Below are 16,416 nucleotides of genomic sequence, written 5' to 3'. Positions count from 1 at the left end.
CGCAAGCAAGTGCGCCACTCGGGAACTGCGGCGGCGGGGTGGGGACCTTCATAAAGGCCCACCCACTAACTTCGCTGGCTCCGCCCCACGCGTCCGGGCACGCAGGCGCTGCCCGCCCCGCTTGCCTGATTAGCATTAGGGCGCTGGGTCCCGCCCCCTGCTTTGCATGCGCACGGCCAGCCCCGCCCCCGCTGTCAGCTGGAGGAAGCGGAGTAGGAAGCGGCCGCGATGTCCTTTTGTGTCCTACAAGCCGCCGGCGGCGCCGCCGTGTGAGGGGACGCGGCGCGGCGGGGCGGCGCGGCCCGAGGAGGCGGCGGAGGAGGGGCCGCCCGCGGCCCCCGGCTCACCCCGGCGCTCCCGGCCGCTCGGCCCCCATGCCTGCCCGCCCGCCCTGCGGGAGCCCCAGGTCCGGGGGCGGAGGGGAGCGCCGCTGGGGGTGGGCGGGCGGGGCGCGGGGGCCATGTGCGAGCGCGGCAGGGAGGCGGGCGGGGGGCGGGCTCCAGGCGGGGTCCGGCTCCGGGACCGGCCCGGGTCACGGTCGGAACCCAGTTGAAAGCCAGATGGGGTCAGGGTCCGGGCGGGATCTGGCGTCCAGGTCTTAATACGCCGGCGTGGGACCAGGGCTGGCTCTGGCTCGGGCAGCAGGTCCTGGCCAGGGTCAGGCTTGGGCCTCAGATCCAGTCCCCGGGCAGGGTTCTTTTCTGTCCGGCACCTGGAGCATGCCGAAGTCCCAGGGGCGGGTCGGGGTGGAAGATGGGAAGGGTTCCCGGCCTGGGAAGGGGCTTTGGAGACCACGTGGGGGCGCTCGAAGGGGCTTTGGGCCACCCTTCTCTCTGGGTCAAAGGTCATCTCACTGGCTGGGGAGAACTTCCTCCTCCTTTGCGCTCCCCCATTACTTCCTGATAACCTGATAGAGGTCCCCCGCGGGCTGAGGGGGAGGGGAGGCGCAGCAACTTTAGGCAACTTCCCGTAGGTGTGCGCAGGTTGGGGGGCGGGGCGCCCCGTGGAGGAGGCCTCTGCGACAGCAGGACTGTAAGAGTGAATGTGCTGGGGGAGGGGGGTGTGCAAGGAGGTGGAGCCACGCCTGCTGGTGTGCCTGTAGCTGGAGGGGTAGATGTGTCAGATGTGAAAGGCTCTGAAAGTGTTTCCACGAAGGTCTATGTCCCTGTGTGTGTGCTGCTGGGGTCGGGGGCGGGGGCGGGCATGGTGAGAGTGTTTGTGAGCAAGTGGGATTATGAGCCTTGAGTGTGACTGTTATGAGGTGTGTACTTCTGGAGGAGTGTGCCAAAGCACGTGGGCGCATGAGTGAGAGCTGGGGTTTGGGAAGGGGCATGTGTAGGTGTGACACTGCCCAGCAGAGTGATCGTGTGTGAGAGTGTGTCTGCGGGTGAGGACACCTGAGACCCCAGGTGTGAGCACATCAACTGCTCTTGAGTTTGTGTGGCTCAGTTTGCACTCCTTCGCGGAGGATACCGCGGTGTGGGGAGGTCACTGAGATCCCCAGCATGTGGAGAAAACTGGAATTCCAGATGGGTTTAAGGTTGTTTAGGGGCTAAGGTCCTGCTCTTCTTTGTCCTGGGTGGGTGCAGGGGGTTTCCGAGCCTCCAGCAGGCTCCTGAGTGGGAAACCTGCTGTGTTACTGGCCCTGGAGGCTCTGGAGACTCTGTTCCCATGGCAACAGCTGGGGGCCCTCTTCATGGGCAGCGTTCCTTGGACTCTGCCCCCCCTCCCTCCCTCTCACTGAGCCTGGAACCTGGCCCCAGGCCCAGGGTTGGGCAACCAGGGTGACAGGGTTCTCCATCCCCCATCCCAGCCTCTCTGTGACCTGACGGGTCTCTTCCCGCAGGTGACCAGCGCCATGTCCAGCCAGGTGGTGGGCATCGAGCCTCTCTACATCAAGGCAGAGCCAGCCAGCCCTGACAGCCCCAAAGGTTCCTCGGAGACCGAGACTGAGCCCCCCGTGGCCCTGGCCCCTGGCCCAGCTCCCACCCGCTGCCTCCCAGGCCACAAGGAGGAGGAGGATGGGGAGGGGGCTGGGCCTGGCGAGCAGGGTAGTGGGAAGCTGGTGCTCAGCTCCTTGCCCAAACGCCTCTGCCTGGTCTGTGGGGACGTGGCCTCCGGCTACCACTATGGTGTGGCATCCTGTGAGGCCTGCAAAGCCTTCTTCAAGAGGACCATCCAGGGTGAGCCCCCACCCCGCTCCTGTGCCCTTTGCCCTCTGGGCTTGGCACTGCCCAACTGGGTGCCCTGCTGGGTGGCTGTAGGCCTCCAGCCTGCTGCAGTACCACTTGGGGTTGGCAGCCTGAAATTCTCAGGCCCTCCTACCTCCCAGGAATGTCCTTTCCCTTAAGAGTTAAATAAAGCCACTGGGATATGCTGATAGATTGGACGTGGGCCATGAGAGCGGGCCTCACGATGCCTCCCAGGTCTCAGGGTACTACAGGCCCAGCACCTTCCACAGTGGCTCTGAAAAGCGTGAAGCAGCCTGTACCTGCTCCTGACCTCGTCAGCAGAGAACATGCCCCCTTTGGGGTTGATTTCCCTGAAGCAGCCCCAGCACAAAGGCAGGATATGGGTAACTGAGAGGGGCTACATCATATTTCAGTACCTAACTTTAAAAAGACCTTTAGACATCCCTGCTAATAGTACTCGCTGAGGCTTTTTTCACTCAGGAAAGCATATCAAAATATGAATGAGCAAGATGATGACAGACATTATTTGCGATATACCTGTAACTTATGGTTTATATAATCCATTGGTTACTTTGGGAGTTCCCTGGTGGCTCAGTGGGTTAAGGACCTGGAGTTGTCACTGCCATGGCTCTGGTTGCTGCTGTGGCGTGGGTTCAATCCCTAGCCCAGAAACTTCCACATGCTATTGGAGTGGCCAAAAGAAACATTTTTTTTTTTTTTTTTTTTTTTGTCTTTTGTTGTTGTTGCTGCTGTTGTTGCTATTTCTTGGCCGCTCCACGGCATATGGAGTTCCAGGCTAGGGTCTAATCGGAGCTGTAGCCACCGGCCTACGCCACAGCCACAGCAACGCGGGATCCGAGCCTTGTCTGCACCCTACACACAGCTCACGCAACGCCAGATCGTTAACCCACTGAGCAAGGCAGGACCGAACCCGCAACCTCATGGTTCCTAGTCGGATTCGTTAACCACTGCGCCACGATGGAACTCCCAGAAAACATTTCTTAATTGCTTCCCCTGTGCCAAGCACTGTGGCCTATTACGTTTATGCTCTCAGTACCCACAGAGCAATTTCTAAGGTGCCAGCCCTATTGTAACTGTGGCTCAGAGAGGTTCTCAAAACTTTGTTCAAGGCAGAAGATGGCAGAAACAGGATTTGGAGTTGAGTCACTTGAGGTGCAGAGCTAAGCTCAGAAAGGCCAGACTTTGCCTCTGCTTATATTACTAATAACTGAACTTTGGACAGCTGCCTCCTGATGGATTGTGACATTCTAGCAAGTTGTGACTTGGCTGAGACCCACTAGTCTAAAAGCTCTGTGCTCCCTCTGGCTCTGGAGACCAGTGAGCCAACAGGTCCGGGTCTGGGTCCGGGTCCGGGTCCGTGTCCAGGTGTCTACTCCCTACCCTGGGACCCTTCGTTCCCTGTTGATAAATATTTGTCAAGCACCAGCCATAAATCGTGATCATTTATTGAGCATTTAAGGTGCTGCGAGCCATGGGAAACACCCTCCCTTGGTGATCCCATTTAGTTTTCACCCTCACCTTTGTAAGAAAGAGTTTTTAATCATCCCAGGTTTACCGATGGGAAAACAGGCTTAGGTGTGGACCATGCCCAGGGGCACACAGTTGGCAAGGGGCAGCCTCAGGATGGGTCCCAGGCAGCTTCCAGGATCCTTGCTCTTTGCAGACATGTGCTCTGCTGTCCTGGCCACGGTTCCAGGTAGGGGACGTAGCTGGGACTAAGGCAGGGCCGCTTCTCTCCCCAAGTGGTTTCTGTTCCAGCAGAAGGGAGAGAGAGAAAGCGATGAACTGCACACCTTTGTTACAGCACAGCGGTGGTGAGAGGGCAAAGAGCAGGGTGTGAGCCAGGGAACCTGGGTCTGCGGCTCTGGAGGGCCTCCCGGAGGAGGTGTCTTGAGAGCCGAAGGAGCCCAAGTAGGGCGTGGGAGAAAGCAGGCTGTGGGGAGAAATGCACTAGGGGCATGGCGGCTGGTTGTGTCATGAAGTCCTTGCTGTAGCCCTGTGAGGCCGGGAGGGCCGCCTCGCATTCATCCATTCAGCCAGACCCTGTTCCTAGTGCTGGGGACAGTCCTGGCCCTCACGGAGCGGACACTAAAGTGGATAGACAGAAAACAAAGAAGATAAACATATGGAGCTGATAAGACGGTGCCAAGAGCTGATGAGAAACCATAAAGCAGGGGCAAGTGGCCGGGCTGTCTGCGCGGGGACCTCTGGCCTTCTCCTTCCAGGGGGCAGCACTCCCTAAGGCTGGGCCCGTTTGAGGAGCACTAAGTCGGCCCCCTGAACCCAGCAGAGTGCAAAGGGGGGTGAGGTCAGAAAGGTGGCAAGCGGGGGGTTCCCAATGTGGCTCAGCAGGTAACCAACCCAACTAGCATCTGTGAGGATGCAGGTTCGATCCCTGGCCTTGTTCAGTGGGTTAAGGATCCAGCATTGCCGTGAGCTGTGGTGTGGGTCGCAGATGTGGCTCGTATCCCACGTTGCTGTGGCTCTGGCGTAGGCTGACAGCTGTAGGTCCGATTGGACCCCTAACCTGGGAACCTCCGTATGCCGCGGGTGTGGCCCTAGAAAGACAAAACAAAAAAAAAGGCGGTGAGGACCAGGGGCATAGGCCTCATAGGCCATGGGGTTCGCCTGGGCTTTTGCTCTGTGAGGGGAAATCACTGGTGGGTTTGGAGCGGGGTGGGGGGCGCAGGATATGACTTAGGTTGAATAGGATGCATCTGTTGTGAGTAGCTGAAGGAGAGAGAGCAGGAGGAGAGGTGACAGTGACTGGTCAAGGATAGAGATAGTTGCCAGGGGAGTTCCTGCTGTGGTGCAGGGGGTTAAGAATCCAACTGCAGCAGCTCAGGTCACTGCAGAGGCACGGGTTCCATCCCTGGCCTGGTGCAGTGGGCTAAAGGATCCAGTGTTGCCACAGCTGCAGTGTAGGTTGCAGCTGCGCCTCACATTCAGTCCCTGGCCAGGGAACTTCCATATGCCACAGATGTGGCCACTAAAGACAAAACAAAACAAACAGTTGCCAGGGGCAGAGGGGGTAGGTTCTGCACATGTTAAGAGGTAAACCCCCCAGGATCTGTCAGTGGATTTGGAGTGGGAGAGAAGAATCAGATGTCTCCTGGATTGCTTTTTTTGCCTTTTTTTTTTTTGCTTTGCTTTTTAGGGCTGAACTCGCAGCATGTGGAAGTTCTCGGGCCAGAGGTTGAATTGCAGCTACAGCTGCTGGCCTACACCACAGCTCACGGCAACGCCAGATCCTTAACCCACCGAGTAAAGCCTGGGATCAAACCCGAAGCCTCATGCATCCTAATTGGAATCGTTTCTGCTGCACCACAACGAGAACTCCCGTCTCCTGGGTTTATACTTGAGCAGGTGGACAACTGGGTTTGCAGATGGAGGGGTAGATCCAGGGCCCATCTAGGATGGGCTAAGTTGGCAGTGCCTTCTAGACATGCAAGATGCCCAGGAGGCATTAGGATTTGTGCCTAGAGTTCAGGCAGGTCTAGACTAGTGATACAGTATTTTTTTTTTTTTTTTTTTTTTTTTGGTTTTTGTCTTTTGTCTTTTGTCCTTTTAGGGTCACACTTTGGCATATGGAGGTTCCCAGGCTAGGGGTCTAATCGGAGCTACAGCTGCCGACCTACACCACAGCCACAGCAATGCCAGATCCGAGCCACGTCTGTGTCCTACACCACAGCTCATGGCAACGCCAGATCCTTAATCCACTGAGCGAGGCCAGGGATCGAACCCGCAACCTCATGGTTCCTAGTTGGATTCGTTTCCGCAGCACCACGGTGGGAACTCCTAGAGCTACAGATTTGAAAGCCCATGACTGGGTGAGATCACCATGGGAGTGAGTCAGTGGACGTGAGGTCGGAGGTCAGCCCTGGGGCTCTTCCGTGGAAGGACCACGGGTAGATGCACAGAAACCAGCAAATGGCCATGAGGTGCGAGGAAGCCCAGGAGCGTGGTGTCCTAGAAGCAGAAGCCAAAGAAGCAAAGTGTCGAGGTGTTTCTAGAAGTGACCGTCTTTAGGCCAAGAAAGATGAGGACAGGAATTGACCGCTGGGTGTAGCAGTGTGGAGGCCACTGTGTCCCTTGAAAGCAGATGAGGGCAGGACAGCCCAGAGGTGTGACTTGACAAGAGGCTTGGGCCCGATGCAGCCTGACTCCCCTGGTGCCAGCCCTGCGGCCTTGCCCCTTCCTGCCCCCAGCTTCCCCGTCCCACTCATGGCACTCCTGCTCTCCCCAGACCGGCGCTTGTCCGGGCTGAGTCAGGGCTCTTCTGTCTGCTGGGTCCCCTCCGGGCTCCGGGAGGCTGCCACTGGAGCCCTGCCTCTTCCTGGCAGGGAGCATCGAGTACAGCTGTCCGGCCTCCAACGAGTGCGAGATCACCAAGCGGAGACGCAAGGCCTGCCAGGCCTGTCGCTTCACCAAGTGCCTGCGGGTGGGCATGCTCAAGGAGGGTGAGCGCCGGCCGGGGCCTGGGCAGGGTGGGGGGTGCTGGGCAAGGCCCGGGAAGTTCTGGTGGACTGGGCTGGGCAGACGGGCTCTGCGCAGGAAGCCAGCCCCAGCCCCATGGACACAGCCCTGTCCTACAATTCAAGGGGTACGTCTGGACCGTGTCCGGGGTGGGCGACAGAAGTACAAGCGGCGGCCAGAGGTGGACCCGCTGCCCTTCCCGGGCCCCTTCCCTGCTGGACCTCTGGCAGTAGCTGGAGGCCCTCGGAAGACAGGTGAGAACACCGCGGGGACCTTGGGGCTCTGGGGTTGGGGCGGGTTTCAGACATGGGAGGCCTGTCTGATGTCATCTTGGGCTCTGGGACCCCAAAATACCCTTTTTTTGGAGTTCCTGTCGTGGCTCAGTGGTGACAAACCCAATCAGGATCCATGAGGATGTGGGTTCGATCCTTGGCCTCGTTAAGTGGGTTAAGGATCCAGCGTTGCCGTGAGCTGTGGTGTAGGTCGCAGATGCGGCTTGGCTCGGATCTGGCATTGCTGTGGCTGTGGTGTAGGCCAGCAACTGCAGCTCTGATTCAACGCCTAGCCTCAGAACCTCCATATGCTGTGTGGCCCTAGAAAAACAAAAACAAACCCAGAGACCTTTTTTGTGTCACACCTGGAACAGCACAGCTGGGAGCAGGGAAGTTTTTTCTAACACTCAGAACCGGCCCTGGGAGGTTTGGTGTGGTTTCCCTGGGAGATGGTGTGGCCCTTCCCAGAGGGAGGTGTCTGAGCCTGGCTGGCCAGTGGCTACTGAGGAAGGCCACTGGGGGACTGACTCCGGGAAGATGCTTGACCTTGAAGGGTCGGCAAGGTGATGAATTTGAGCGCTTCTTCCACCTGTCACTGCAGCCCCGGTGAATGCACTGGTGTCCCACCTGCTGGTGGTTGAGCCTGAGAAGCTGTATGCCATGCCTGACCCCGCGGGCCCTGATGGACACCTTCCAGCCGTGGCTACCCTCTGTGACCTCTTCGACCGAGAGATTGTGGTCACCATCAGCTGGGCCAAGAGCATCCCAGGTAAAGGGCCCAGGTGATGTGGGGGGCTCCCCTGGGTAGGTCAGGCCACCCCTGGCTCTGGTGCACTTGCTCAGCCAGGTCTGCTCCCCACTGCCCTCCAGGCTTCTCGTCGCTGTCACTGTCTGACCAGATGTCAGTACTGCAGAGCGTGTGGATGGAGGTATTGGTGTTGGGTGTGGCCCAGCGCTCACTGCCACTGCAGGACGAGCTGGCCTTTGCTGAGGACCTGGTCCTGGATGAAGAGGGGGCCCGAGCAGCTGGCCTGGGGGAACTGGGGGCTGCCTTGCTGCAACTGGTGCGGCGACTGCAGGCCCTGCGGCTGGAGCGTGAGGAGTATGTTTTGCTCAAGGCCCTGGCCCTTGCCAACTCAGGTGAGTCTGGGGCAGCTGCTGACAGGTGTTTCCATAAGGCCCTGGGGTTGTTAACACTGATGGTAGCACAGTCCCATTTTGCAGACAAGGAAAACTAAGGCTTAGGAAAGAAGAGTGATGTGCTGAAAGTCACAAAGCCAGGCAAGGGCAGGCCCAGAAACCGCAGGTAGGAGTTGAGCCCTAGTGCCCCTCCTTCTGCAGAGAGGTGAACCATTTAGTGGGAGGAAGTGATGGGGATAGGAGGCTGCACCTCAGGGAGAGAGGGTGGGCCCGGGCTCATGGGCAGGCGCAGTGAGTGGAGCCCCAGCAAATCCTTGTCTGGGTCCTGCCTGGGTCCCTATCCAGCAGTACCCATAGATATGGCTCTGCCCTTTCTGGAATCAGCGGCTCTTGCCTCTCCTCCCAGACTCTGTGCACATTGAAGATGCTGAGGCTGTGGAGCAGCTGCGAGAAGCTCTGCATGAGGCCCTGCTGGAGTATGAAGCTGGCCGGGCAGGCCCCGGAGGCGGGGCTGAGCGGCGGCGGGCAGGCAGGCTGCTGCTCACGCTGCCACTCCTTCGCCAGACAGCGGGCAAAGTGCTGGCCCATTTCTATGGGGTGAAGCTGGAGGGCAAGGTGCCCATGCACAAGCTGTTCTTGGAGATGCTCGAGGCCATGATGGACTGAGGCAAGGGCTGGGCACGGGTGGGGGTGCTGGCAGGACCCGCTCAGCATAGGGTCCACCCAGAGGGGCAGAGCTGGGGTCTGGGCAGTGCCACAGCCTGCTGGCAGGGCCAGGGCAACACCATCAGCCCCTGGGAGCAGGCCCTACGCCCTCCCTCCCCCCTCCCAGGGGGTGTTAGAAGCTGGCAACGTGTGCCCAGGCTCTGGGCACAGTGCTGCCCCTCGCAAGCCATAACGTGCCCCCAGAGTGTAGGGGGCCTTGCGGAAGCCATAGGGGGCTGCAGGGGACATGTTTGTGTGTGTGGTGGGGGGGGAGCAGACGCCTGATCTCAGGGAGGGAAGGGAGTGGAGGCCACAGTCTCCCAGTGGGTGAAGCTTTTGCTGCTGCTTATTCCGACTTCCTCTCCAGACCAGAGGGGGATTTGGAGAGCAAAGGCCCCTGCTCTCTTCGCTCTTCTCCTCATCATTTGCATTGGGCATTACTGCCCCCTCCCCTTGAAGCAATAACTCCAAGCAGGCTCCAGCCCCTGGACCCCTGAGGTGGCCAGGGCCCCCCCATCAGCTCCCACCCAGCCTCCTCAGGGGGTAGGGAGAGCACTGCCTCTATGCCCTGCAGAGCAATAACACTATATTTATTTTTGGGTTTGGCCAGGGAGGCGCAGGGACATGGGGCAAGCCAGGGCCCAGAGCCCTTGGCTGTACAGAGACTCTATTTTAATGTATATTTGCTGCAAAGAGAAACCGCTTTTGGTTTTGAACCTTTAATGAGAAAAAAGAATATAATATCGAGCTCAATAACACTGTGTTTGGTGTGTCACTGGGCCCGGGGTCGGGGATACAAAGGAACTAGCAAACAAGACTTATGTACACAAAAACACACACGGTCACAGAATGACAAACTGGTGCCCGGCACCGTTTTAGGTCTTGGTTTCCTCATCCGTCAGCAGCATATTGGGGATCCCACGGCTGATGGGAAATAAACGTCCAGACTCTGGGCACTGCAGGGTGCCCTCCAACACATCCACCTGCAGGAAAAGGGTTACAAAGCTGAGCACTGGCAGCCTCCAGGTGTGAGTACAGGGCTGCAAAGCAAGTGACAGGCAGGTTCTCACCTCCAGCAACACGTGGTGCATCTTCCTCAGGAATGTCTCATCGTGCTCGTATCCCTGAATCGGCTCTTTGGGCACCTCGACCAGATGCAACTGTGGGCAAGACGCCTAAATCATCTCTGGGGATCCCCGACCCTCGCCCCGAGGCCAGGCTCCTTGGCCTGGTGTACAGGGCTGCAGGGACACCACCCCCGAGGACGTGCAGGGGAGGGAGGGTCCTCACGGTGTCGGCCGCCTCCAGAAGCGCCGCCCACTCTACTTTGGGTATCATACGCGCCACGAAGTCCGGGTTGAACTCGACGGGGTTGATGCGGACCTCGGTGGCCTGCGGGGCGGAGAGACTTTAGTCAGACAAAGCCCGGATCCTGGTTTTCCTAGTCGCCCCCCACCCCGCGCCCGGGAGAGGGGGCCTGAGGTCGCCCCCGACAGCGGGTACCTGGAGACGCAGTGGGAAGCCACGGGTCCCCACCCCCCGCACATGCGAGCTCAGCAAGTTGTGGGTGAGCAGCTTCATGTCGCCACAACGCGCTCTCGCCAAGCCCGAGCCGGAAAGAGCCCGGATCCCGCTGGCGTCACTTCCCGGCCGCTCCGCTCTAGCCTATCGGACATGTGGGAGGAGCGGAAACAGCGAACTTGCTGGAACTTCTTGCGCTCGCGGGAGAAGAGGTGGGATGGGATCACGCGCGGCTCCCGGAAGCATCTCAGCAGGAGCTTGCTATGACGCAGGCCCAGTGGTTTTGGCTGACAGACCTCCAATTGCTACAAATCGTGTACAATGCAAATTACGTGTAAAACAGCGGGGATGCAGGAGTCTTCGTTGAATGCAAAATAAAAATGTTTTACTCGCATACAGGCGCCTGACACCACCGTTTCTCTCCCCTCGCCACCTCGTCCTCGCTTTCGGTGAAGGAACGGAAATACCGCCCCAATTTGTAACTTCTGCCCATCAGAACAGGCACCCTATCCTTGAAGGAAAATAAGCTGCGGGGCAGCGGAAGGCTCCGCCTACAGGAAGGTGCGCCATTGATCCCGTCCCTACATCAAATCCGCCGAGATCGCCGAAAGTTCCGCCCCTGCGCGCGCCGCCCGCGCCTGCGCAGTGGCGGCGCCTCGCCGGCCACCTGGGGCGTCCAAGCCCCGCCCCTTGCCCCGCCTTTCGCCGGGTTACGTAGCCCGTTGGGCAGGCCTCCGACTCAGCCTCTAGGTGGGGGTGGAGCCGTTGGGGCTTCCAGGCTCCGCAGGCTGTTGGTGCGGCTGCGCCTTCTGCGCAGCCCGGCAGGTTTGGTGGGCTCCCGGGCGACTGCCGTTGAGTGTGCAGCAGTGGCAGCGGCGGGAGCCGAGGGTGCCTGGAAGGAGACCTCGAGTGGACGCTTGGCAGGGTCCGAGATTTGAGAAGCGCGGTGTAGCCATGGCCCCGATCAAGGTGACTGCTGGACCAGCCAGTCCTGACCCCCGACCCATCTTCGTCCTCCCCACCTCCCCCGCCTGTTTCTCCAAGGCCCTTCGTCCCCCTTGTCTCGGAGAGAGACACCCTCTTTCTTGCTCTCCGGCCCCAACCCGCCGCCCTAGAGGTACCTCACGCCTGTCTGTCCCTCTCATCTCTTCAACAGACCCTGTGGCTGCAACATTTTCGCCAGTTTTACCGGCCTCGGGTCCCTACCCCCCATCACCTGGGACAGTCCCCATGGTCCAGGGCCTTCCCCTCGTCTTCCGTTCCCCGTTCACTCCATGGGTCTCCACCAGTTTCAGGAGATTGAGTATGGCTTCCCCCACCATATGGAACCATCTCCTTTGCCCTTTCCAGCCCCCATAGGTGCCCTCCCCTATACCCTCCCTCTGGCTCTGTCGTGCTGTTGGATATCCCACTCTTCTGCCAAGTTTAATCTCCTGGGACCATTCCCAGCTCCTTGGGACTCCCCCTGCCCCACCGTCTTCTGAGACCCCCTCCTCCTTTTGCTTCATCCTCCAGCTAACTGCTGCGTTTCTCCGAGGCTCTCCCCTCACCCCCGAATCTCCTCCGGTTTGTCTACCTCCTCTGGCCCCATGAATCCCACACACACTCCCAGGTCCACTGATTCTTCCCCCCTTCCAGAGATTCCTTTGCTCATTCTCTACCTTCTGGTTATAGGGACCTGCATCCCTCCTCCCAAACCCTCCCACCTTCTTCTGCTGTCCTACCTTTTTCTCTTCTTGGGGTGGGACCTTCAGACATGGCCAGTGTCCCTTCCCTCTGGGTCCCTTAGGGCCTCTTCCTCCTGCCCATTTATCCCACTCCTTTCCTGTAAGTTCGCTTGTTTACTCAACCTCTTGCGACACCCAGGGGGGCCTTCTCCCACTTCTTCTGTTGTCACCAACTGGCCCTTAAGAGGAATCGGGCCACCTTGAAACCTGAAGGGTGTGGGATAACCAGGTGGCGGCTGGGGAGGCATCTCTGAAGCTCTGACAGGGTTGGACTTTGCCGCTGGGTGTCTTCCCCTGACTGGGCAGGGCTACTAGGCCCTCTGTGCTGCCCCCCGCCCCCACCACCGTGCCCTTGGCCTCCCTCGCACCCACCCCCTTACCTGGCTGTCATTGCCTCTAGGTGGGAGATGCCATCCCATCGGTGGTGGTGTTTGAAGGGGAGCCTGAGAAAAAGGTGAACCTGGCAGAGCTGTTCAAGGGCAAGAAGGGGGTGCTGTTTGGAGTCCCTGGGGCCTTTACTCCTGGCTGTTCCAAGGTGAGACTCCCCCTTCTGGGGCTCAGACCTGGTGTATGTGGAGGTTGTTCACTAACCTCCATGTAGTCCCGGGGCAGCTTGTATCCAGAGGGTGTAGATGATGCGGTAGTTAAGAGAGCATACGAGGTTTTTATTTTATTTTATTTTATTTTATTTTTTGTCTTTTGTTTTTTGTCCTTTGAGGGCCCCACCAGCAGCATATGGAGGTTCCCGGGCTAGGGGTCTAGTTGGAGCTGTAGCCGCTGGCCTATACCACAGCCACGGCAACGCCAGATCCAAGCTGTGTCTGCGACCTATACCACAGCTCACGGCAACACTGGATGCTTAACCCACTGAGCAAGGCCAGGGGATCGAACCCGCAACCTCATGGTTCCTAGTCAGATTCATTAACCACTGAGCCACGACGGGAACTCCTATTTTATTTTTATTTTTTTGTCTTTTGTCTTTCGGGGGCCTCACCCATGGCATATGGAGGTTCCCAGGCTAGGGGTCTAATTGGAGCTCTAGCTGCCGGCCTACGCCACAGCCACAGCAATGCCAGATCTGAGCTGTGTCTGTGACCTACACCACAGCTCACGGCAACACTGGATCCTTAACCCCTGAGCAAGGCCGGGAATTGAACCCACAACCTCATGGTTCCTAGTTGGATTTGTTTCCGCTGTGCCACAGTGGGAACTCCGAGAGCATATGAGGTTTTTAAAAAATAAGTTGGGGCTGTGAACCGGTATCAGGAATGTAGGGGAAAAGGGTGATGCATTGAAATCCAGCACCTCTCATTGATCTTACTGGGTGACAGGCACTCTGGAAGGGACTTGGGACTTGGGTAAATGAGACTTAGCCCATGGGAGGGAGGTTTGCGGTCCTGGCCAAGGAATGCTCAAGTTTGGATCTGAGCTTCCTAGTGGCCAAGACAAAAAAGAAAGTGTGGCTTACACAGTTCTCCTTGTCTGATCAAAGCTGTTGAGAGAGGAAAGTTGAGAGGGTCTGGAGATGAGTTATCCCTCTGCTGACCCATTTTTCCCTTCCCCAGACCCACCTTCCAGGGTTTGTGGAGCAGGCCGAAGCACTGAAGGCCAAGGGGATCCAAGTGGTGGCGTGTCTGAGTGTTAATGACGTCTTTGTCACTGAAATGTGGGGACGAGCCCACAACACGGAAGGCAAGGTGAGTTGTGGGTCCTGCAGGGGATCAGGGGCCAAGTGGGAGATTTTTCTCGTGACCTTTACCTTCTCCTTAGGTTCGGCTCCTGGCTGATCCCACTGGGGCCTTTGGGAAGGTGAGTGCGCCGTGTCCCCGGCCCCTCAGCCTCCATCTTGGAAGCAAGGACTTGGAGGGATGTGGCCAATGTAGGGAGCAGCCAAGGGGGTTCAGGGGTCCCTGACCTCTCCTCCGCCTCTCCTTTCAGGAGACAGATTTATTACTAGATGATTCCTTGGTGTCTCTCTTTGGGAATCGACGGCTCAAGAGGTAAAAATAAGAGGGTCCCCCGTGGGATGCCCCTGCCACCCCGCCCATGTCCCTTCCCAGCCCCCAGGCCCAGGTTGCTGCACCTGGCCCAGCCTTTCTTTCTGGCAGGTTCTCCATGGTGATCGAGGATGGCATAGTGAAGTCCCTGAATGTGGAGCCAGATGGCACAGGCCTCACCTGCAGCCTGGCCCCCAACATCATCTCACAGCTCTGAGGCCTTGAGCCCAGATATATTTTTTCTCCCCTTTTCACGTGCCCAGCTGTGGGGAGCGGGCCCCGGGCTCACCTCAGTCGGAACCTTGGCCAGATTTCTGCAATAAACTCTTCTGGTTCGTGTCTGTCACCTTGATTTTGAATCGCTGCTTTGCCCAGGGCCAGGCTTCCTGCCAGTCAGGCTGCGAGGGTAGTGGGCAGGGGCTGGAAGAGGAGCTAATAGCAGGCCCTGATCAATAGGTAGTCAGGGAAAGCCTCTCGGAGGAGGGGTTTTAAGCACCCAAGGCATCCCTGACCTGGGCCAAACCTCAGCCCCACCCTTGTTTCAGACTCTGCCGAACCTCTCTGGGTGCACCCATGTCCCCTGATGGTACCCCCGGGCACCATCTGATGGGCAGAAAGGGCTGCACGATGGAGGCTGTGTTGGTTCTGCCTGGGTGGAGGGGTCCCTGCCTCTGGTCCCTGAGAAGCCATGACAGCACGCAGTGATTTTTAGATGAGCTCCACGGAAGGCAGATGCTTGAGGTGTAAAATCCTCAACGTGATCCACGATCCTGTGGGCTGTGAACCGCCTCTGCCCTGTTACAGCACAGAGAGGGTTGGTACGTAGGCCCTGCTCATTCAGCCACTGAGAGGAGTTCCCATGTGGAGGTTCCCAGGCTAGGGGTCTAATCGGAGCTGTAGCTGCCGGCCTACACCACAGCCACAGCAACGTGGGATCTGAGCCACGTCTGCAACCTACACCACTGCTCACGGCATCGCCGGATCCTTAACCCACTGAGCAAAGCCAGGGATCGAACCTGCAACCTCCTAGTTCCTAGTCAGATTTGTTAACCACTGAGCTACAATTTGAGCCAATCCATTGGCCTCCAGAAGCTTTAGTCACGAGAGGTGCTGCCCTGCCTGCACTGCACTCAGAGGTGCCGGGGAAGGTCAAGGAGAGGCCTCTTGGCAGACACAGCCCTTGAGATACTGGTGCTCGTGGCCTAGGAAAAAATGTGATCCCAGATACAGAGGGTGGAGTGGCCTCAAGGTGCTATAACAAGGGATTGGCTGAGTGGGAGGATCCCGGGAGGGCAGGGGTCCTTTCAAGCCTGGGAGCTGCTTATCTTTGACCCTGTGGGTCCCTGAGGTCGGGGAGTGGTATCTGGAGGACAGTGACAGGTCAGATTCATACCTGGGCTCCTGTGTGCTGGGTGAGCGGAGGCGGGGAGAGGCCTGGTGCCATCTGGCTCCACATTCAGGCCCTGGGAAGGCTGGATGACCGAGTGGTGTCCAGGAGGTGGGGGCTGAGACGGGGGCCCTGGTGGGTGTTGGCCGGAAGGGCGAGTCCAGGGCCAGTGGGCTGGAGGCCTAAGGGGTGAATGGTTGAGGTGGTGTCCAGCCTCCCTGCAGGGTGGCCGCTGCCCAGCCTGCCTGAGACGGCCTGCCCACTGGCCTTTGTCCCTTTAGTTCTCTCCCACCCCCTGCCACCCCTCAGAGGTCCTGGGCTGGGGCAGGGCAGGGGGCTGACCACCCCTCCAGCTTCCCAAGCCCGGAGTCATGGTGCTGTCCTGGACCTGAAGGCAGGAAGGCTCTTCCTTTCCCGGACACCATCTCTCAATCCTCTCATCATAAAATGAGGCAATTGAGTGGGGTTGCCACTGTGGCGCAGTGGGTTAATGATCCAGCCTGTCTCTGTGAAGGCCCCAGTTCGACCCCCGGCCCGGCATCGTGGGTTAAGGATCTGGTGTTGCTGGAGCTGTGGCATAGGTTGCAAATGCAGCTTGCTTTCCATCCCTGGCCTGGGGATGGCGGAAAAAAGGGGGAAAAGATGAAGCAACTGAGGTGTATGTAGTTTCCCTCATCGTCACTGCATGCATACGGGTGAGCGGTCTTGTCCCCATCCTCTCACCTGGGGAGCATCCTGGGCCTCACCTCTGTTAGTGTAGGTGGCGGGTCCTAGGGCCCCTCACGGGCTGGCACCCTTATTCCTCTTCCCTGGCAGCCCCTCACCACCAGGGCAAGCCCAGCCTCCATCTTTTTTTTTTTTTTTTGTCTATTTGCTATTTCTTGGGCCGCTCCCACGGCATATGGAGGTTCCCAGGCTAGGGGTCGAATCGGAGCTGCAGCCACCGGCCTACGCCAGAGCCACAGCAACGCAGGATAT

General features: G+C 58.6%; 3 protein-coding genes across 5 annotated transcripts; 2 read left to right on the top strand and 1 right to left on the bottom strand.

Moving 5' to 3' along the window:
- Window positions 198–9,562, top strand: ESRRA (estrogen related receptor alpha). Of its 3 annotated transcripts, none has more exons than XM_005660695.3 (7): window positions 198–406; window positions 1,847–2,183; window positions 6,557–6,673; window positions 6,815–6,943; window positions 7,563–7,730; window positions 7,832–8,101; window positions 8,508–9,562. In XM_005660695.3, exons 2-7 carry the CDS (start codon window positions 1,859–1,861, stop codon window positions 8,765–8,767), a joined length of 1,269 nt encoding a protein of 422 aa, XP_005660752.2. In that variant the 5' UTR covers window positions 198–406; window positions 1,847–1,858; the 3' UTR covers window positions 8,768–9,562.
- TRMT112 (tRNA methyltransferase 11-2 homolog (S. cerevisiae)) lies at window positions 9,510–10,882 on the bottom strand. Its single transcript, XM_003122572.5, has 4 exons — window positions 10,310–10,882; window positions 10,097–10,198; window positions 9,877–9,966; window positions 9,510–9,789 (listed from the first exon to the last, which is right to left on the bottom strand). Exons 1-4 carry the CDS (start codon window positions 10,385–10,387, stop codon window positions 9,682–9,684), a joined length of 378 nt encoding a protein of 125 aa, XP_003122620.3. The 5' UTR covers window positions 10,388–10,882; the 3' UTR covers window positions 9,510–9,681.
- PRDX5 (peroxiredoxin 5) lies at window positions 11,111–14,394 on the top strand. Its single transcript, NM_214144.1, is given in 6 exon segments — window positions 11,111–11,296; window positions 12,455–12,589; window positions 13,620–13,751; window positions 13,825–13,863; window positions 13,993–14,054; window positions 14,163–14,394. Coding segments are annotated over 6 exon segments (489 nt in total). The 5' UTR covers window positions 11,111–11,281; the 3' UTR covers window positions 14,269–14,394.

This window comes from Sus scrofa, chromosome 2, assembly GCF_000003025.6.
Source record: "Sus scrofa isolate TJ Tabasco breed Duroc chromosome 2, Sscrofa11.1, whole genome shotgun sequence".
NCBI classification, from domain to species: Eukaryota; Metazoa; Chordata; class Mammalia; order Artiodactyla; family Suidae; genus Sus; species Sus scrofa.
The sequence above is the reverse complement of the archived record's forward strand: the minus strand, read 5'-3'. Positions and strand labels throughout refer to the sequence as shown.

Excerpts from the sequence above, each read along its gene's own strand:
- ESRRA (XM_005660695.3), top strand. The coding sequence starts at position 1,859 with ATGTCCAGCCAGGTGGTGGGCATCGAGCCTCTCTACATCAAGGCAGAG. Across the intron at positions 7,731-7,831 it reads CTGGGCCAAGAGCATCCCAG|GCTTCTCGTCGCTGTCACTG; the intron begins GTAAAGGGCCCA and ends ACTGCCCTCCAG. Across the intron at positions 8,102-8,507 it reads CCTGGCCCTTGCCAACTCAG|ACTCTGTGCACATTGAAGAT; the intron begins GTGAGTCTGGGG and ends CTCTCCTCCCAG.
- TRMT112 (XM_003122572.5), bottom strand. The coding sequence starts at position 10,387 with ATGAAGCTGCTCACCCACAACTTGCTGAGCTCGCATGTGCGGGGGGTG. Across the intron at positions 9,967-10,096 it reads TTCTGGAGGCGGCCGACACC|TTGCATCTGGTCGAGGTGCC; the intron begins GTGAGGACCCTC and ends TCTTGCCCACAG. Across the intron at positions 9,790-9,876 it reads TGCACCACGTGTTGCTGGAG|GTGGATGTGTTGGAGGGCAC; the intron begins GTGAGAACCTGC and ends CTTTTCCTGCAG.